Raw genomic sequence first — 22,170 nt, 5'->3', positions numbered from 1 at the left:
GCTGTGTACACTCAATGCCACGCTGCTTTATCAGCTTCAATTCAGAAATCAGCTCCAAGGTCATTTGGGACTGTTTTGGAAGCAGGCCTTGCAGTTATAGGGCAGTTGTTGGGGAATTTTATTGTATTGTGGCTGCTGTGTTTTTTCTGTGCCTAATTGCTGAGTTACCTTGAGACAGTGTTTGAGGTGGTCTGTTGGTCAACTCAAACTTTTATTGTAAAGGCTTTAAAAAAAATTTTATTTTATTTCTTTCTTTAAAAAGAGGATGGGAACCTGGTAATGACACAGAGAATCCATTTGTAGAGAAGAACAACTTGGATCCTGCCTTTGGTTTTGGGAGCTTCTCTGTATATGTCATTGCAATATCCTAGCACCCCACTTGTAATAGGTTTGGTTTTGCTGTATCCGTCCAAAATAAGGCATTTCTTTTCTCTGCTTCAGTTGAAATCCCTCTTCTTGCCTAGTGTTTCTATGTGGAAAATCTGTAAAGCCTCCTCAGAGGACCTACTGTTTTATCTGGATTCAGAACCAGCTGACATCCCATCTGCTTGGGACTGGTGTCTAAGGATGTGAGAGAGAACTTGCTGCGAAAATATATTTTCGTGTTAATGGATTAGGATTTAGTGAAGTCTTAGTTCTTGCTTTACTTCTAGTTTCATTTGATCTGGAGTATCAAAACCAGAATGTTGAAATTAAGTATTCATTATAGAATGCTCAAATTAAGTATTCATTATTGTGTTTTGTTTTTCTTGCAGGGAAGTTACCCAGTGTGGGAAGATTTTATAAATAAAGCTGGGAAACTGCAGTCTCAGCTTCGGTAAGTTTTGTGCTACACGGTCAAGATCCCTACAATTCCTTGTATGTGCAAACATTAAGATTAAATGCAGCTTCCGCCAGGATAATTTGCTAAGCATGTCCTAGTAAAATTGTGCATATTTCATAGTCAACACCCATGTGTGTTATTTTTCACATACTACTACTCCTGTTTTAATGTATTTAGGTAAATATGTAATCTACCATCAGCTGTACATAAACATAAAATGAGCTAAATTTCATGGCTTCTGATGGAAAATTGGAAAGACAGTTTATTACTGCTTAGTGAACACGCATTTGGAGTTAGCCCTATGTTGTCCTTCTTATTAGTGTAGAATACAGCAGGTTTATATTAGGAGAGGGCTCAAAATATTAAAGAGTCTTTGGCAGTCTTAACAGCACTTCCTCTGCCTTAAAAACAAAGGGAATTCCTGTGCTGGATCATTTATCAGTGATTATTAAAACTTACATTATTAGGGTATGCTTTGCAAATGGCATTCTGGATTACTTAAGTGCAATAGGTATCACACTCAGACCAATTCTGTTATCTCTAGAATTCATTCACTTGTAAAATCTGTTTCTGCTAATATGAATCCAAGCTCCATTTCTTCACAACTCTGCCCTGTGCTCTCCAGAGCATCAGCGTTGTTTTCACAGCAGCAGCAGTGTTAACAGGTATGGTTATTGGCAGTCTACTTTGTGGTTCTGCATTGCGTTTTGAGCTGTTCCTGAAGAAGCTAGGGTTTAAGCTCATTTGCCCTAAACAGCTGGAATATGCTATTCTGCCACGCCATGCCTAAAATATCACACTTTCATGTGGTTTTTCCGTTTCCAGCAATCATGTCACATTGAGTGAGCGTGGAAGAAGCAGAGGAAGTAGAGAAAGAAGAGAAATTGTGAACTTTCCTAGCCCTTTGTACTTTCTAAACACAGGCCTTCTGGGAAGGCATGACGGATAGTTTTGTTTATTTCCCGGTCCTGTGGTGTTGCATTCAATCAGTGTAGTGCTTTTCTAGCTACAGGAACATGCAATCAGGCAGCTTGAAAGCCTGTGTTTGAGGATTTGCTGTTCATTTCTAGCAAATGTTAGTCTCTTGCCTCTGGTTCATTTCTGTGTGCTCTGATAAAGGAGAGCAGATGTCATCTGAGCTGGAGCCAGGTCTTCCTGGATCTTGTTACTGGAGAAATGGAACTTTGTTATTAGCAATATAATTAATAATTAACAAGATGGTACACGAATAACAGCATGACCCACAAGTTTGGAACATGAAGAACACAAATGTTACAGAAAATCCCAGAAAAGTTTATCTGGTTCCAGTGCTCAATATTGCTAGCTAGCTGTCAGGGTTCTTTTTGCCCTCCCTTTAATCTCCTGGGCATGTGGAGAGTCCTTATGCATTTGGTTGGTCCTCTCAAGCCTGGTTTTTTTTTTTTGTGTTCAAATCTTTTGTGCTGTCAGTAGGCCATTTACTATGCTGCCAGTTATGTCCTCTGTATCTTGTGCATATTTGAAGCAAGACTTGCATAAAATCTGACCTAATTAAGCAGTCCTGTGGTCTTTCTGGCCGAGGATCAGCTTTCCTGCAGGTCTCCTGGGGTTTTTTGAGGGTAGCAAGGAGCTCTTGAAACAAAGTGAGGTTGATGGTCTTACTTCAGGATTTTGCTTGGAGAGGCTGACTGTTACCGTCAGGAGAGGAAATCAGAGTTACTGTTAGAAAAGATGTGCAGAAACAGAACGACTAGCCGGGAGGTAACTGTGGAGAGGGCGCAGTTGCACTTTACCTGTAGAGCCCTGGCCTACTTTCACTTAAATTGGGTCAACCAGACTATAAACCATGAGAAATCTGGTACCCACCTGAGATGTTTAGGGCTCTAGGGCCTGCTTATGTAGAACAAACCTGTCTGGAAAACTGTAACTCATGTTTGCTGTCCACTTGAACAGACGTGTGGTCTGTATGTGCTTTCCAAACCTGGAGGGAGATGGGGCCAGTGGCGCTGACACTTTGGATTGTGGTGTCTCCGAGACTGCTGGTGTACCTCTCAGGAAGGGACATGATTGGAGGAGCACTGGCTCAGAAATGGTTTTCATTTGTTTTGTTTATTTTGGGGGTTGGTTTGTTTTTTTTTTTAACTTGGAAATTATTTTTCTTTTCCCTCTTTTCCATTTGCCCAAGAACTCCAGACCGGTCTGATCTCCAAGAAGTTATTTTCTGTTTCAAGGGATGCTCATGCTCCTCAGATGAGAAATTCAGGGAAGTGTTTGGCCAGGATGCTAAATAAAAGGATGGTCCTGCATGATTATTCTTAAAATATACATGTTCCCTGGAAATAGCAGTGGCTGTAATTTCTACACTAATGGGTGCAGTATAATGTGTGTTAGATTTGTTTTTCATGTTTGACTGCTTAATATTAGTTCATCAGAGGAAATCAGCTAGAAGGGGGATGGCTGTGCTCTTTTGAAATAGCACCTGTCCTGCGCAATTCACAGCACGGAATTAGCGTGGCTGCCTCCAAGTCCATAGTGCTAACACAAAGCGAGGAAGGGATTAAGAAATGAAGGAGGGAAAAGGCTAAATTCAGATATAAAAGAGGATATTTTTTGTGGCCTCTGAAAGTTCACAGTGGTATTCTTTATAAGCCTAAATGTTTTTGGCAATAATTAAATAGGCAGCAATGAGACACTGCTAATGTTTTGTTATCTGTATGCATTTCAGGACTACAGTAGTAGCAGCTGCTGCCTTTTTGGATGCCTTTCAGAAAGTGGCTGACATGGCTACTAATACACGTGGTAAGCAGATGTGTCAATATTGAGTTTAACAGAATGCTGTGTGGTTTATACCATTTGTCGTAATAAAAAAAAAGTCTAACTTGTTACATTGACAAGCAGATCTGTGAGACATCTGTTAGATGGACTTGCGCTTCGAAAAAGCGGCACGTGAAAAAGGAAGTAATCTTTTCTTTACTGAAAAAAATGCTGGAAACCTGTAATTTAAATGTGTCATCAATCATGTGAACACTTCTTAATTACCATTTGAATTATATGTTGATGAATAATATTTTAGAAAGCAAGATTTACTGAAATTTGTATTCACTGATGATTCTGTACCTTAAGTAAATGTAAAAGGCTTGACATTCAGCTGGTATAAATAAGCGTAGGGTTGCTGAAGATAGAGCTGATGCTATGGCCTTTGGGGTCTCCAGATAATGATAGTAGCTTGTACTTGTATCTTTGAGGAAAGTCTTGCTTGTCCTTCCTTTTCTTTAATTTTGACCAGTAATGTCAGACTTAATTTTCCTGGGCTGTGAGCTTCTCTGGGTAACAGTCTAAGCTTGTTGGTGAGTATGGAGGCCAAAAGAGTGCAGCTGGCAATCTTTCCAGGCTGCTGAGTTGGAAGGAAACAAAAGGCTGCTTCTCTCTGATGTTGGATGCCCAGTGACCAGGGCATTGTGTGCAGATGTCCCTGCAGTGGTAGGGCATTCCCCATGGTCACTGTGTCCCTGGGCTCTGTTGCTGAAGAGCAAATCCAAAGTGCATATATCACTGCTGAGTGAGTGGCTTTTGGTCACCTCTAACCTTAGAGGTTTTGTAACGTTTTCTTGAATTCCTAATGTGTCCTTCATATTTGACTTCGAGAGTAAGAAAATAATATTGCTGATGTGAAGAGTGTACATTCCCATTAGCAGTGTGCAAGCTCAGCCAGACTTCTGTTTCCCTCCATTTCTGGCTAACAGGAGTAGTAGCAGCTGATGGAGCAAGTATCAAGTCATAGAATGACAAGAGGGAACACTATTTTTTTTTCCTTTTTAAAACTAATATTTACATTCTGATAAGAAGTTCCTCATTATATGCACACCTTCTGTAAGTTACGGGTAATCTACTCACATAAAATAATAAACACTCCAGAAAGTGGAATAAACTAAGGATGAGACCCAAGGCAGTATTTAACTTTGATTTCTAACATGTCTTTCCTTTGAGCATGCTCTCTTCTATTTCTTCTCCCTCCCCCAAGGGAAAACAAAGTAAACCCTACCAAAATCCTTGAGACTTGTCTTCTGGCTGTGCTGGCAGGCTAATAGAACTTGCATTCAGATACCCCAACAACTGAAATTCTCCTACTCTCAAACAAAAATGGCTTGTGTGGGTTTTTGAAGGGTATTTTGCACTTTCTGCTGTGTTATTTGGACCATGTGCAACAAGTGTCGTGTCTTGTCTCTTACCTCTTCAAACATATCCTTTACAAAAGGAGCTCTGTAAATCCAGGCCTGCCAAATTTGTATAGCTCCTCTGTCTTTCTGTCTTCCCTGACTGAAAGGATAGAAGGGAATTTTGTTTTTATTTTTAGAAAGTGATGTTCTGGGCAAAGAACCAAAATTCCAAGCTAGCTGGTGATTCTGATCTGCCTCCCAACCCAACTTCCACTTGTGCCTATTTGAGTATTTACATATAAGTAGTCTATTGCCTTGGAGCATCTCTGAGGTTGCACATTGGTCCTTTAACAAATATAAATCCTTCTAGCTTGCTGTGGGCAGGGATAAAATCCTGGCCACACTGAAGATGATGACAAAACTCCCTATTACTTACTAGGGCACAGTTTCATAAAGATGTATTTTGTTCTTGGTATCAACAACCATATTCAGAAAACAAAACCAAACAAACTTGGTGTTTTTCTTCTCTGACGTGGGGATTTTAATGGGCTCCAGGTTATCCTTTTGAGTTATCTAACTTGGAACAATTCTTTGTTAAATTTTGCCTGTTACTTATCCAGTTTATAAGATAACGTATTTGATTGTCTAATCAAACACCTGGCTATGCTTCACACTGTTTAGAGGGTTCTCAGTTAACAGATTAACCAAAGTCAGCAAAGTTCATGTTCAACTTTTGGGAATATACAAGGCTTGTATAGCACTTTCCATGACAAAAGCAGGGAAGGTTGGTGTATTTTAAATCATAAGGCTGGCTTATCATTGCGTGAGCCAAATGCTGCTTCTGGGAACCGTATATGCAAATGCTGAAGCAGATGCCTGTTCTGGAGGGACAGTGTTAGTTCCTTGTAGGATGACTGAAGTGTTGTGAAGCTGGGTGCTGCATTTTATTTGTAATTGCTTATAGTTTTACAGAAAGGGGCCTGTTGTTTTAAGACCCGTTGATCTAGCTGATGAAAGCGTTTTATCAGTCAGCAGAAGCACTCTGGCTATTCTGTAATCTGTTTGCATCAGCATTAGCTTTGAAAGAAGAAAGTGTTTACATGGATGTACACGTCCACACACGTGCCAAGAGATGATTACCTTTGCAGACACCAAGTGTTCAAGTATGAGAGCTTATTTCCATCAACTCCAGTCCTTGTTCTTTCTCTACCTTGTGTGCCATTACTGCTGTTCCCAAACATTGGCTTTTCCCTTTTGGTGCATCTTTCTTTCTATGTGGTTTAGGTCCTTCTAATTTTGCAACAGTAACAATGTTTATCTTCACATTTGCATTTGCAACTCAAATAGAGGGCATAACTGGAGCTCTGCCTATGGTAAAACCCTATGGTTGGATGAGTTGGATAACCTGTATTTTGCTGTATTTTCTTCATGTTGTAGCTTTTGAAGTAGGAAGAGCCCTGAATGTGAAGTACTCAGTGTTTTATGGTGACTCAATACACAAATGAATTTCCCAACCAGCTCATTTCAGCTTTTGCTTCCTCCTTTGCTGTCTCTCCGTTTAGATGCGTATCAACCCAAACTTTAGTCTCTTTTTCCCTCAGTTCAGTTCCCTCAGTTCAATGCTTTTTGATTTCAGCCTAACGAGGAAAAACACAGGGAAAGTAGTTCTGATGGATCTATTGCCAAAAGGTTTTATTTCTGTGGGTCTGATCATCTCAAAAACATCATTTGGATGGGGGACTCAGTCAAGTTACATTGCTAATTCTCTAATAATGCTAAATATATAGCAGTGTGTGCTGGTTTTTGCTGGTACCAGAGATTTTTAAAAACAAAATTCCTTCAGATATTTTGACTTTTGAACTCTGACAAGATATATCTAGCAGTTTGTATTATTCAAGCTACATCTGTTTGGCATACATGCTGGCAGAACTTGATAGTCTGCAGTGGAATCTGGTATTATTTCTCACTATGGTTATTAAAGAGAATACTCACAAAATATTAAATTAAATAGATACTTGAGGATACCTTTAAATGCTAGTGAAGTTTCCTTTTGGGGAGGTGTGTGCTTGTGAGTTTTAGTTCAGGTTTTTCTCATTTGACTTAAGTCTTTCAATATCTGAAGTTTTGAATGTTTTTATCCACATCAATTCTAACTGAAGCATGAAAGAGATTTGTCTGATTTAATAGCTGTTTACATGATATTTTGTGCATTAAAAATTCATTCTTTTATGAAAGCAAGAATTGTGCATCCCAAATGTAAACATATATCACATATAAACATACTGTAAGTTGGGTTTGAACAGTATGTAAAAGGACATGTGTAAATGGCTTTGCTTTTTGCATGCTGTCATTCTGCCCCTGCTGCATTTGAATGTCCTTTGTAGATAAGTGCTAGAATTCAGGAACTTGAAAAAGTAGGTGAGAAGAGTAACTATGCTCCTTGTGTTACAAGGGAGATTAATGTGAAGACATACTTAATACACCATCAGCAGCTTCCGTGGAAAAAAACCTGCCCTAATCTTGCCTACCTGCATATTCACAGGTGTAAATTAAAATTTGATTTACCCTGAAGCTTAAAATTGATCTTCAAAGTGAGATTGTTAATGAGGCAGCTGATACCCAGTCTTGTGGGGTTTTTGTTTTTCATTCATTTGAAGGGTTTTACATATACATAGGTGTGTTTGATATTAGCAGATTAGTTAAATCACTTCAAGGTATGTTTCAATGTATCTCATGGCTTTTTCTGGCCAGTTGGATTCCATGGATTGTAACGCTGTTTGAAGTTGCCTCATTTCAACTTGGCAAGTACTACTAAAGGTATGTTTTCCCTGCCTTTGGTAATTGACATCTGTCATGCTGGTTGGTGCTATTTACGTTTTCCATCTCTTTCATTTTACAGATGTCTGAGAGGACTTTTAAGTCAATGCAGAGGTGCTGACAGGAGTTGCAGGGAATTCCACTTGAGGGTGCTTGAGGGGCAGAGAGGGTCTGAGGTCAGAGAGGGAAGAGCTGTGGATGGTCAACCAGCTACAAAGGAACAATGGGCAGACCTGGAAGCAAAACTCAGCCCAAGCCCCCATGGCACATAGCAGTGACAGGGTACCAAAACCAGTATAGCCATTTTAATGTTACCCTTTTGAGGAGCAGGATATGTCAGCCTGGAAGAAGTGCTGCATTAAAGTGTCTGTACTTTTTTCAGGCCCATTAAACTTTATCAGCACACAGAAAAGTAAATATGGTTTAATGCTTTTACTTACAAAATTAAATCTGATTAATATCTGTGAGTGTCTGCCTCAGGTAGCTCTTGTGCTGCAGTATCCAGTGACTGCTCTTCATGTTTAATAAAGCAGCTTAAAATAGTACCTTTGCTGCAGATTTGTGTTCCTGGGCAGACTCTGCATCCATGTTGCTCCAGGTATTGTGTGAATACACCTTCAGGTAGTCCTTACTCTGGGTGTTTCGTTGTCGTCTTAGCCAGGATATAAATGGTATGTATTGAAGTGGTTTTCTAAGGTGACAAGCTGCACGAACTGTTGCAGTGCTGGAATTAGCATCTGTTGTCTCCCAAGTAAGTGTGCTTAGGCCTTCTGAACCAGTATCTCGCTCACTGCAAATAAGGCACAATGTGACCTCGGGGGTAAATCCTTGGTGCCAAAGCAAAATGTTATGGACAATGCTGAAAGGTGGCTTTTTATATATTTATTTTCATGGGGGAAAAAAAACCGACCCAAAAATGAAAAAGGGACCCTTGGGTGGGGAAAGACACCACAATCTATAGCAGTAAAATCTGTATAACATTTTGGAAATAAATTCCTATGCTTCTGGCTATGGACTGGGGAGCTGTGATGATGATCTGTGCTAATTTCAGAGTGAAGACAAAGCTGGGCACAAGAGGAAAGGGGTTCTCAGTCCAATTCTTTTGTCTTTCTGACTCCTCTTTAACTTCAGATGCTTATACTCAGATAACGAAACCTTTGTTTGAGCTTCCTGTCAGTTAAGACAAGAGTTTGTAATAAGCACTTATTCCTCCCATGGAGTCTTTGAAGTAAAATAATACAGTCCAGGCTTTTTCTTTGTGGACTTTCAAATATAAAATAATGAGGAAGAAAATTATTTAAATGAACCATTCAGTCTTCCATTATACTTTCATGAAGATGATGCAAAACACAGGACCTATTCAAAATCATTGGCAGATAATTTTGAAGCTGGATGCATATTACACATCTGTTGCATTTTGAGAAGTGAGATTTGGAAATGCTGCTTACAAGTGCTAAAACTACAAAACACATATATATAACGGGCAGTGCTATGTTATTCTCTGTTCCCATATTCCTGTATTTCTCTAGACAAGTAGCAAATGTCAGTCCATGTCTTTCAACAAGTGTGCCACCTTGAGAACTGCTGCTGATGTGAGCCCATTTGGCTGGGGTGGTCAAAAGGGGATGAACATCTTATATGCCCAAACACAAGAAAAGTAGTTATTAATGACTAGGCTTTATATTTAGGAGATTAAAAGGGCTGCTCTGCAGGTAAAACATTAGCATTGCCTTTTCTTTGGGTGAGTGCATGCATTGCAGCATAAAGAAATTTTATTTATGTATTTATGCCTTTTTTTTTTTTTTCCCTTGAGGTCAAGACAAAATCTAGTTTAGGGTCGTTGGCAACATTTGTGCTGCTTTGATGCTCCTACCTAAGGAGAAATTTCCAGGGCAATAGATGAAAATAATTGCTATAATAACTTATATAGTCAGCTACCCCTTGGTACAGCGCACAGGGTGATGTGTAAGTAGAATTTGTATTTGCCTTACAACCCAGTATTTTTCTGAGCTTAAGGTGCTTTGCTAAGAGACTGAAGTGTTGGTAGGAAAGAGTAAGGCTGCCAGGTGATTGTGAATGCTAACAGAAACAGAAAATTTGAATGTAAGACTAACTTCTGTGAAGGAGAAAAATAAAAGGATGAGGGGGGAAGAAGCAAATAAGCTTCTTTAATACTTCATCCAAGGAGTGGGCAGGTGTGTCAAGATAGGAGTGGCTGGCCTTTTTTTTTCGTGACTGAATGTAAATCTACTCACTATCATCTGAATCAGAAATCTTTGGGAGTATGGGGAGGAGGAACAGCACAGAGTTAATTTTTCATATACTCATTCTTAGTTGTACTTCTTCCACTCCCCTTCCTTAACACAGCTATGTTGCTTTTGGTAGGATAGAATATCAGGTCCTGTTTTTTCTGCAGACTTGGGATGGATGGATGGATTGTTGTTCCCAACTCCATGATGACTTTGTATCTCTGTGGGCATACTCACGCAAAGCACCTACACTTCAGTAACTAATACTGGTTTTGTAGCTCCAAAGAGTTTGTCAATCTTAGCAACAGAACCAAACTTGTGATGTCTTCAACATCCAGTTTGGGAAATAATGATGATAAATCATAAATGGCTCTGAGAATTTCCTTCGAATAATTCATTACATTAGAAGCAAAGATGCAAAAGTATCCTTTTGATAATGGGATGTGGATTTGAAAATGGAGGCAGAGGTTTTGGTTGGTGGTTGGTTTTCCCAGTGTAGCACATGTTCCTGTGGTAGGAGATCCCCTTTCAGGCTAATTCAGTCAGCCTTTTGATGTGATAAATTGCTTGTTGGCACATAGCAACAATTCTGTAGTAACCACAAGAGAGTTGCAGCTTATGTTTTTTTTTTAATCTGTCACCAGTTGGATAGCAAAGGTAGCTGAAGATCTGTTTCCATTGCATTTTATTTAGTATCTTAGTTATTTGCCATGAGACAGAAAAGAGAGGTAGTGTGTGGTGTGGGAGAAGAATTAAAAAATCAGTTCAGAATAAGCTAGGTTTTTGTAAGGTAGGGTGCTGCTTCTGGCCTTGTGGACCGTGTCCATAACACGCTGTGGAGGCAGCAGAGCAGCTGCTGTGCTTGTGCTGCCTGATCCCTTGTGCCTTACAGCTCTCTCAACATGCATGTTCAGCACTTGTCCTCTTGTTGGTCACCTCAGAGGTGGCTTCCAAGAAGAGATAATGTGTTGGTGAAGGATCAGGTTGGTGCTGTCAACTGGCTTCATGCAAAGTCACCAGACCTCTAGGGTTGGCAAGCGTGGACCTGACTAGGGTCCAGGCAGTTACCTCAACCTCATTGCACCCCACTCCGTAGGTCCCTTGAACCACTTGCAGCATTTCTTTATATCAGCAAGGCAGTTTGTGCAAAGGCTGTGGCATAAAAATTCATGCTTTGACGGGATGTTTTCTCCAGCTCCCTAAGTCTATTCCTACTCTGGCTGGACAGAAATTATGTTTGTTTCTAATGACATAAGAGGTATACAAAAAGTGAAATTACAAGCTCCAGCAGACTAATGTTGAGTGGAGTGTCCAGAACAATGGAGCTCTGTCTAATCATTAACAAAAGTCATTAACAGAAGCACAGTGACATTTGCATTGTCTAACGGGTTTTTTTGCTCTCCATAATGCAGTCTGCCTCCCAGAAGGATGCTCCTCCACATGCTTTTGGAGGTGTCAGGACAATACATCATATATGTTTGCTCCGCATGTGTCCATGCAAACTAGCATTCCTACTGCCAGGTGATTTACTCGGTGATATGATTCATCTCATGTTTTCATACCTGCTGCTTCCAGGGAAGCCATGAATGTTCATGGTAATAATCAGGTCTTGCTTAAAAATAGATAGGTTTCTTTCATTTTCTTGTCCTTCTGTTTGTTCCATGATTTGTTGGGTGTTGCCAGCAAAAATGTTTGTCCCTGTTGCTGTGCAAGCTGTTCACCCCTTCCCTCCTCCCCTACACGTTCGTTTTCTTCAGTGAAGCAGTTCCCTGCTCTCTTCTTCCCTGGTTGAAGTAGAAAAACTTGTACTGTTCAGGCTTACGGGCTCATTTAGAGAGGTGGGGAAGAGTCCCTGCTGGTTCTTGAACTTCACTAGAAAACTAGCATCTGCCTAGGACAAGAAGTACGTTGTGCTATGTGCCTTCTTCCACTCCCACGCCTGATGAAGTCCAACCTGTAGAACTACTTCTGAAAAGTTAAAATAATATAATTACCTTGCTGTTTCACTTCAGGGCTCAGAGCCCTCCTCTTGTCTTTGTGCTTTCTACAGTGGTTTTTCCTACAAATTAATCTGTCACCTGCCCTCCATTCAGGTTGCTTTTTTGGACAGGGTGGAGAAGGAAAGGGAGACGGGCTGTTTCCAAAGGAGCTCTGGGCTGTGACCTGACAGTACTTCCTGTAAAATGTTTGGACTCTGTGTACTTAGATTTATATATGCTTAGATCTTTCTACTGCTTTGCAGTTTTTGCTTTTATTGTTGTTTTCACCTGGGCTTCCTGCATGTAAAAATGAATATATTTTCTAATCTAATGAAGCCATTGAAAAATGCTGCAACCTTTGCAGCAGCCATCCTAACACGGGCTTTGTGGAAACCACTTCGAAACTAATAGCAGTGGCAATTGTGTGTGTGGGAGGGGTGGGGAGGAGAGCATGTTCATCTGCAGTGTGGTGGTGTCATGGGGTAGAAGAGGTCTGGGTTTGTACAATCAACCCCTGCAATTGTGAAATTCTCCTCTCCTGCAGCATTTATTACTATGTAAAATTGAAATCTGCATGATTTCCTGCTGTGAGCGCCCGTGCTGAGGGACTGGTTTCTATAGTAACTAATATCGAGGAGCTGGCTGGGACTTCACTTCGGAGCTGTATTTGAGCGTATTTTGCAGTTCGATGCAATCCTGTGTGAGTATTTGATGACAAACAAGAAGTCAGAGGTTGTGGCTGCCATTGCTACAGTAGTAGCACTGTGCATCTTGGCATGTAGACTGAGGTCTAAAAATAGGCATTTTGCAAAATGGAGTTGGAGGGTGTCTTCTCTCTCTCTCTCCCCCCCCTCCACCCCTTCCCCTGAGGGTGAGCTGCTGAATGGAAACACTACTGAAGAATACACTGATGAGCATTTGTTCTGGAGTCACTTCAGCCCACGCTGGAGTGAAGATAAGCCTAGGCACTGGGTCCATTTTCTCCCAAGAGTAACAGCCATTGCTGTTGCCACTATTCTGCTTTGAAGCAGAGCTGGTGTTTGTTCTGCTGGGCATGGTAAATAGCACTGTTAATGTGGTTTCATCTGCAGGACCAGCTTCTGCCCTCACTTAGGCCCAGGCATGCCTACTAAATGTATTTGTTTTGCAGGGTTAAGCAGGGAGGGGGATGGAGAGGGTTGAAGATTGGCGTGTAGATTTTAGGCTTTCAGGGTGCCAAACAATATGGACAGCCTGGTTTGCACAGTTTGCAAGTAGTCCAGAAAGGCATAGTGGGGCCAGGTACATGAAAATGAAACTTAATCTTCCATTTATGGTCACTTTAAAAGTAAAACTTCCATCATGTGATGGAGGTGGGGAAGGAATGCAGAACAGTGGCCTTGTCCAGAGAAGTCCTCTAAGTACAGAAATTGGACCTAGGCAGGCAGCAATAGTTTTGGACTCTTCCCTGCCTGGTGTCGTGTCCCGTCCCCCCCCGCCCCGAGTATTTCCCCAGAATTGTGTTGAGGCCAAGCTTGAACTGTAAAGTAAGCTTAGGGCATTGATGAAATAGTCTGAAGTGTGAAGATGTCTTTGTGTATGACTGAAGGCCAGTTTTCACGGCTGTGCTAGAAAAGGAGGTGTGTATGAGCATGTGCTCCCCCCACTTCTCTCCCGAGCCCCCTTCCCCCAAAAAGCAAAACATCTTTGAGAGTGAAGTTCTGTGTCTTACACACCCACAGGCATGCACACATGTGTGTGCACACACACCTGGTTAAGCGAGGAGTGCCATTTGCTCAGCCAGCTCAAGGGGAGCCTTGACTTGGCCACCCCAAGAGTAGCCTCTTATTTGTTTGGTATTTGGGAATGCTGGAGGGGGCTGAGGAAGGAGACTGTAGGGAGGAAGAAACGGATGGAGGACAAAGAGGAGCTGCATGTGTTGTCCTCTAAACATTCCCAGCACATCAGGTACATATTCTTGAAGAAATGAGGCTTTTTATTTAACAAAAACTCTGTTCAGACAGGTCATCTTTTATATTCACTCTTTACATATGCAAGTCCATAGTAAAAAGTATTAAGAAAATTATTACTGGATTAAGTTGCATCAAGAGAGTAAAGATGCATTTGTATAACATGAGATAATTTGACACTGAGATATGACCAGATTAACAGTTTGAGAAGCAGGATTGGAAAATATCATTCAAGAATATAATGACCAATGTTGCTGAGAAGTCATCTTCATCTGTGTACTTGTGTAGAAGTAAAAAAATCTCCCTTTCTTACAAGCAGGTACCAAGCAGAGTGCTGAAATGAGGTTTTAGAATGTTATATTTGCACAATATAACGATGCAGGTCTGGAACATTGAGTTGTTATAAATAAATGAAATCCAAAGTACATTTTAGTAAATACTTAAAGTGCATATTTTGATGGATTATCCCTGTTTTTAATGCTTGTTCATTTTCTGCTAGTCACTGGAGTCCAATGGAGCACATTTCCTTTTGATGCCGTTGTGAATGTGTATTCATTTTGAATCTAGGTTATCTTGCATGGAGAACAGCAGCTCAGTGTGAGTGTTAGTCACTTTGGTTCAAAGGTAAAGAGTTCACGTGTAGCTCTTCTGTAGCTACTGTAGAGCCAGGAGCCTTGGTTATGAATATAGTCAAGGGAATGTTTGAGCTATTAAGCTGAAATTTAGCTTGCTGCGTGGGAAATGAGTGCTGTCACTGAGAATGTACCGTGATGCAAAGCCCTCTCCAGACTGTGTGGTTCAAATGCACCATGTGCATTCAGGATGGATAATTGATTTAGACTAAGAGATTTTAATCTTTCATTGTAAGCTTGAGGCTGGCCTTAGTAGGAATTACAAACTCCATGTTTCTCAAGCTGCATTTTAACAAGGGTTTTAGCTATTCTCTCTGAAGTGGCTGCCTGTTTTTGGAGACTTTTTGCTCTTCACAATATATTTTCTTTGTTGGCAACCTTACTAATTTGACATGGCTTCCAAAATTAGGAGCAGGAGAAAAAGCTTGGTGTAGGTTCCCAACTAGATGGAAGTGCTGAACTTCTGGTGTGCATCTATAGAGATAGTGAAGAAGGTGGTTGAGATGTTACTGTAGGGTGACTTTATGCACAGCGTAATTGAGCTTCAAGTTCAGATGTGAGTATTTTAAAACAAATGTACTTGTTAGACTAAAGCTTTCTTGTTAAGGCTGTGTGTTAGAGTTAATGAGCTCTCTCACAGGAAAAAAGCTAATGCTTTCAAAAGTGCATACAACCACCCATCTGCCCATCATGAATATTGCCAAGGGATTTTTGAACCAGAGTGGCAAGAATTCTGTCCTCTGCTCTGTGCAGAGGTTGGTTGAAGAAGGCTAAAGCATGGTCAGGTTAAAAAGTATAACTATTCAGTACCCTTTCCAAAGCTCCCTGTCTTTAATGTACTATTTTGAGTGTTGCCTGATATGTTGAAAATGGTCAGAATTTCAACCTCTCTAGATGTCATTTGAGGTAGTGATCATCATGGATAAAGCAATGTATGTTTTATCGTTAATGCTTAACTTCTGTATGCTTCAAGTTAGTCCCAGTTTGGTTCTGAGTTATTTTCACACGTGCTTTTTGTCAAAAAAAGAAAGCTGGACTTAGAATTTGTGCCCTCTAGGTCTACCCAGTAGCTGAAGGATGTATGAATAGCTTTCTAGTCTCTCTTTCTTTAAGAGAAAAGGTCTCTTAGATGAAACACATTCAGCATGTAAAAAGCTTCTTGTGACCAATGGGAGTAAACATTAAACATTAATGATGCAGCTTTAAGTTGCATGGAAACAAACTGGGGCAAGTCAGTTCATTTTACCTTTGATTCACTGCTTCGAATAGTTACAAAGAGAGAAGGCTGAAAGGACACAAGGCAAATACGAGTCTCCTCCTTTAGCCCTTTCTTGTAATGACATATTTTGCCCCAAACAATAGTTTCAGTAAGTAGATGCACAGAATTTATAATTTCCAAGTGTATCTTGGATTTGGGTTTTTTTTTAAAGCAAGCAATGCGGTAACAGCAATTTACATAGTTGCAATGATTTCTAGTTGAAGGGAGATTTAGTTCTAGTTAAAGAGAGAATAAAGTAAAGACTTCCAAGAATAGTCCTGTATCATAGAGGTTTGAACATGCCCTAGGATGGAGGTGTCAAGTGGTAGTTTGACCACAAGACTTGGATGTCAAACATTGCCAGGTGCATCTGTTTTGTGTGGCCTATTTATAGCAATGAGAATTTCTTCTGGTCTTAATATCTGCAAAGTTTGTGCAAGTTAATTACTTGTTTTGGAGATCCAGTGTGAGATGCCATGTAACTCCTGCAGAGTAACTACATGAAAAATGTAGGATCTGGAACTCCTGCCGTCTAATTTCTTCACTAATTTTACTTAGGATCCTAGATATGCTGATTTGCATGCCCAGAACTACCCCAAAACATTACTGGGGCTGAACAGGTGGATACCTGTTCACAGGATCTTGGGTCAACTGGATTTTTACACCCCCTTTCCCCCCCCTTTTTTTTTTCTTTTTTTAATAAGAAGTCTGGGGTAACTGTTGCTTTTCAGTGTTTTCGTGGGTCTGTCTAGATTTCCCTGTCTGGTTCACTTAGTTCTGCTTTGCAGAGGGAAGTGCTTGTTTTTATTGGAAAGAGGCTTACCTGTGGTTTTCTGCTTTCAACTTCTGTGGGTTTCCGTGCTTTTTCCTTTCTTCTGTGGCACTACATGTTTCCTGCAGCATTTTCAGCATATTTGCGTTAAGTTGGATGACTCAGAAATGTGTAACTTGAAGAATAGCCTTGTTTTGCAAGAGGACCGGTAATGACAAGAGATGAACAAGATGCAGTATTTTTGATTGTTTGAACGGGGTTAGGCCTAGCTGCAGTTTTGTTACTCTTTCTTGATCCCTAAAACCCTCAAGTATTCTTATAACACATACAGACCTTTCTCAGTTGTTGTATAGGAAGGATAAGGCAGACAAACTTGTTTCTGCCATTTAAAAAAGGTGTCAAACAAGACAATCCTGAAAGCCTTGTTTTTTAAAGCTCCACTTCCCTGGCCATATTAGTTGAGGTTTTAATTACACAATATTAAGATTTCTTAAATGCGGTATATTTGGACAAAGACCTTTCCATGCAGCAATGAATGCTTTGCTTGTAATAATTTACCTCCTCTCTTGTTTTCTGTTAATTTGTCTTAGATTTCAATTCTGTAGGTAGAGCTGCAACTCGTTTTAGGATATTTTAAAAAGGTCTATAGGGAGTTTGCTTTGTGGGGAGAGTTGTCAAAGCCATCTCAGTAGTTTAAGCTATGATGAAAACCATTTTAATATTTTTATAAGGCTATTTTTAGACACAGTTGTGCTGGAGGAATAGTAGGAGTAGAGTTGCTTTGGCAGGAACGTGAGGAACAGCATCCTTAGGTTGGATGGATACATTCTCAATATAACGTATCAGTTAATTAAATCTGTTGGGGAAGGTTTCTGTGGAGTGCTAAACAGCAGTGGCCTTGTATGATTTAAATATTGGTGATCCACCTTCATATGGACAATGGGACAAGTAGATCTTGGAAAAAAAATTAGTTTCTAAGCTTAAAAAAAAAGGCTCTTGTATTATCCTTATTAATATTCATCTAATGTATAATTCAGAATTTTTTTCTTAAAGTATTAGGGTGAAAGATGATTAGAGGATAAGTTATTCACTCCAGTTTCCTGTCCAAGAGGCAAAGATGGCAAGTTCTGCCCAGTTGATGAGAGAACTGTGCTTTGATTAATAGGGGTGAGTGAATGAGTGGTGACGGACCAGTGACTGCCGTTTTAGGGTTTACATATGGAAAGCATCAGGCCAGGAAGCCCCTCAGGCTCCTTGTCTCCCTACCTTTTTGTTTCTTAGCCAACTGAATGCCTCTGTGTCCTACAGACAGAGAGCAGACGGTCTGGCTTCACCCCTCTTTCCTAGTCATCTGCTTCACCCTGGTTTTGTATGAAATATGTACGGCTGCAGCCATGTGCTGCTGACCACGAAAGTAAAACTTGGCTTTGATTTGAGTTTCATCTTGCAGTGGCTGGTCTCAGTCTGCGGGAGAAACTGTACCAGGGTTTCAAAGCATCGAAGTGATTCACTGCTAATTTTCTTTTTAAGGACCAGAAGGACCATTAGATCATCTAACCTCATTATCTCTGGAGGACTGATCAGGACTTAGTCTACCACAAGCCTTGTGCTGGACGCAGCCATGGCTGCAGCCCTCTAGCAGGGAGGCGTGGGAATGGGCAGCATCTGTGGAGGCGCAGATGTGCTGAAAATGCTCTGGCTGCATCTTTTTTGTATAAAAATATATGTAAAAAATTATTAACCAAACTAGTACCCACAAGAAGTCTTGCTCGAATTGCCTTCCTTGAATTGAGTCCTGAAGGAAATATAGACATTGGGTTTGGTGGTGTCTATCATGTGGATTCTGCATAAAATTTACAGACAGGGGAGGGATTGTCTTGCCGCATCTCAGAGTGGGCAGGAAAACGTACCACTTTCTATAACGTGTGAATCTCATGGTGCTCATGGAAAGAGCTGTGCCAAGCCATGGTCTGGAATGAAATGTCACAGCCAGGAATAAGTAACATGCTGTGGAGAGAGCTGGTAACTCCCATTTTGCTGTGGTTAGCTGCAAGAGTCTAAATAAAACTGGAGTGAAGAGATCCACTTTTGTCCTTGCAGGGCTCACGACACCCTGTTTAGCACAGGTTGGTTCATGCTGGTATTGGTGATCGTCAAGTTCTCTTCAGAATTGTCAATTCTGTATGCTTTTTTTTTTTTTCCTCCCTTTGTCGGATTGAGATTTTAAAATAACCACCCTTCCCACCCCCACAGCAAATGATCTTGACCGAACTGCCTGAAGATTACCTCTTCTATGGTACAAGCAGAGTTGGTGGGAGCAGAGCCAAGAGTGGAGGCTTGCATCTTGATTTCCTGTGGACTTAGATGGTGGTAGTGGGTCACTTAACACTTGCGTATTTTGCGGCTTTTGTCTGTGCTGGGACGAGAGGAGACAAAAAGCACAGCTGCAGCAGGGGTCGTGAAAGTTGCAGGTGTGAGGTTGGCTGGAGCATGCCAGACTGCCATCTGTGATGCTTTGTGATATGTTTTTTTTCCCAGTCCACTTGCCTAGAAATGAGAGCAAGAATATAAAATAGCAGCAAGTAACTGAAGATAGCTTTCCTCCAGTCTCTGCCTCCTAGCTGTTTAGCCAGAAGTCTGTGAAAGCGTAAGAGTTGAAATTGCATGAGGCTTAAGGGATGAATGTAGGTGGTGCCCTGCCAGTGTGTTCAATCTTTCAGGTACTTTCTCCTGTGTTGCTTTAAGCATGTTTGTCCTCTGCTGTATAGAAGCTGTGCAGAAACAGAAGAAAAGCTGCAGGTGTTATTTGCATAAAATTGTACAAAGAGAAGAAAAGCAGCAGCATATTGCTTTGCTTATTTATGTGGTTAGTACCCATTTTTGTGCCTGGGTTCTAACATTTTAAAACTAAGTAAGTAGGGTAAGTAACCTTAAGCATTTAAAAAAGAAAAGAAGTGTGATGGTTGCCATAATTAAGTCAGTGATGTCCTGTATGCATTCTAAATTCCAAGTTCTCGTATGCTGTTAAATTTTTCTGTCTGGTATGCAGCATGTCTGCTTGTTTACAAAATGCCTTGGAGCTGCATGGATTCCCTCGTACTGTGTGCAGAGTGGTTTATAACACTGTTAGGCATGTGTTGCTCTGACTAGAGAGATGTACTTGGAGCCGTGCTTTGGATTGCACAAATAATAGTTTCCAGGAATGGTCATGAGGATCAGTAAAAGGAGCTTTGAAGAGTGCATGGATGCAGCATGATCTTTGGCTGAAGGGAAGCCCTTTGGTGGCTGGGGTAATTCAGGCTACTCCAAAATGCAGAGCCTGAGCAGCTATTTTCCCAAACAGCTTCCTGAAATAACAGAGAGGGGGAATCTGAGCATGCTGTCTTTCCTTTCTTTTCCTCCTTATTTGCACTACAAGAAGCAGCTAGGCACTGAGGGAACTAGTTTTCTTTTAAAGCTGGAGACATTTGCATAGGGCAAGTTACGTTCACTGCTGTCTACTTTTGAGATGCTTCCTTTTGGAAGCAGAACCTTCAAGCAGCTGTAAGACCAGAAATACAGCACAATGCGTTGCCGACTGTATTTGTCATTCTCCTCTAGAGAGAAAATGTGCTGATTACGTTCAGCAATTTTTTTAATTGGAGAGAAATGAGATGCTGGTCTGTATTAGCTTGGAAAAAAAAAATACTGCTTTGTATGTGCAAATTGAAATTTCGACTAGCTGGACAAAAGCGATGGGCACTTAATATAAACAAATTAATATCTTAGTATCTGTTCATGGAGTTGATTGACTAGTCTTTTTGTAATGGTGAAATTTACATATTTATGGAGTGGTCTTACAGTTCGGGCAATTTTTTTATTGAATTATTTAATTATATCAACTACTGCTAGATGATTTTTCTTTTTATAGACGGTGAGAGATTTTCTGTTTAAGAAGACTCAGAAGAATTAACATACCATTTGGCAACAGATGTCCAGCAGCTTGTAACATGCAATTTTGATTTGCGCTCCAGACCACTTCAGTTGGATGTGTCCACTATATCTGGAGAAAACAGCCTTAGACATTGCAGATTTGCTAGTGCTTCTACACAGCTGCCAGACTGGCAGGGAATATTTTTATTATATGACAATTGAAATAATAAGGCTACTTGTGCTGCACATTTAGTAGTCTCAGATAGTTAGTGACTTTAGAGCCTGTCTTTCCATGGTAAGCATCATATTTTTGGTGTTAAAGCAGTAACAACTTCAACTGCTAGATCTCTGGTTTGTCTCCAGTTCCTGTGACCTGTACAGTTAGTCTGTCCAACAGGCTGCGACCTTTATGTGTCTTACGTTGTACATTCACAATGGGTCATAAAACCGCAGGTGGTATGATCTGTCATCACCTGCTGTAAAGAGACTGGAAATGAGCTATTCTAAGGCGTTGTTGAAAGGATGTATAGCTCCTGCAAGTTAGCCGATGGAAATGACTGGCATGGTGCCTTAATAGATCTGCTGGATTAATTACTGTGATAGAGAGGAAAAAATTGTGGACCAAGACAGTATGTAAAATGTGGAGGATCCCAGCATACCCGTTACCCAGCTGGTCTTTCTCCATGAGCAAGGTTTGTGGAGACAAGTAGAAAGTATGGTCCTTCTGCAGAATTCACTTCTTTTGGCACGCAGGACCTCTTTGGCAGTAAATAGTGGTCATCCTAGTGGTTAGAGGAACTTTTCTTACCTGCTGGTTGGTTGAAGATGGAATTGCACAGATCTACAGATGTTTATGTCTCAGGTTCAGTGCTTTATTTTGAATGGGATGCTCTGCAAGAAGAGGTAGTGCTAGATCCATGCATCTGCCATGCTTTGAGCTTTGTCAAGGCACTGATCTTGCCAGTTGCTAAATGTTCTGAAAACCAGATGAGGCTAAACCATGTTTGGAGCTGGGTGAGGAGCATGCAAGCTGAGTGATAATGCAATTGCAGGTCAGTAAACTGGAGGTTAATAGTTAACAGTGTTTTTGATGAACTTTCTGATTGCAAGACCTTTGAAACAGTGCCTGCATGCTCAGTGCTGTGTATGTGACTGGGCTTGCCATCGAACAAGAATATCGGCAGGAGAGATTCTGTTCATACTACAATCAGAATAACAGCTTGAGAACCCCTAGCTCTTCTAATTTCTGAGACATTTATACCACAGAAGTAACTGAAAATGTAGGGATTTAGTCCATGAATCTTGATTTCTTTTAGTCCATGAATCTTGATTTCTTTTAGTCCATGAATCTTGATTTCTTTTAGTCCATGAATCTTGATTTCTTTTAGTCCATGAATCTTGATTTCTTTTAATCCATGAATCTTGATTTCTTTTAATCCATGAATCTTGATTTCTTTTAATCCATGAATCTTGATTTCTTTTTTAAAAGCAACAGTGTTTTATTTTGGTTAAGATAATGCAAAACACAAGTCTTGCAGTTTTCAAGTAGGTCTTACTGGTATGGGCATCACTAATAGCTCAGACATGTTTCATTCAAATTAAAAAATACAGGGGCCCATTTATAAACCTCCAGAGCAGGTTTC

General features: G+C 40.6%; 1 protein-coding gene across 18 annotated transcripts in view; it reads left to right on the top strand.

Moving 5' to 3' along the window:
- The window catches only part of MTSS1 (MTSS I-BAR domain containing 1), a 127,195-nt gene that overhangs the window by 15,592 nt on the left and 89,433 nt on the right, over positions 1-22,170 (top strand). For all 18 annotated transcript variants that reach the window (XM_069780029.1, XM_069780019.1, XM_069780024.1 and 15 more), the window contains exons 2-3: positions 756-817; positions 3,528-3,601. In XM_069780029.1, coding sequence (XP_069636130.1) covers positions 756-817; positions 3,528-3,601 — 136 coding nt within the window. The remainder of the gene's footprint in view (positions 1-755; positions 818-3,527; positions 3,602-22,170) is intronic.

Source organism: Haliaeetus albicilla, chromosome 3, assembly GCF_947461875.1.
Source record: "Haliaeetus albicilla chromosome 3, bHalAlb1.1, whole genome shotgun sequence".
Classification (NCBI taxonomy): Eukaryota; Metazoa; Chordata; class Aves; order Accipitriformes; family Accipitridae; genus Haliaeetus; species Haliaeetus albicilla.
This window is presented reverse-complemented; position numbering and strand designations above follow the sequence as displayed.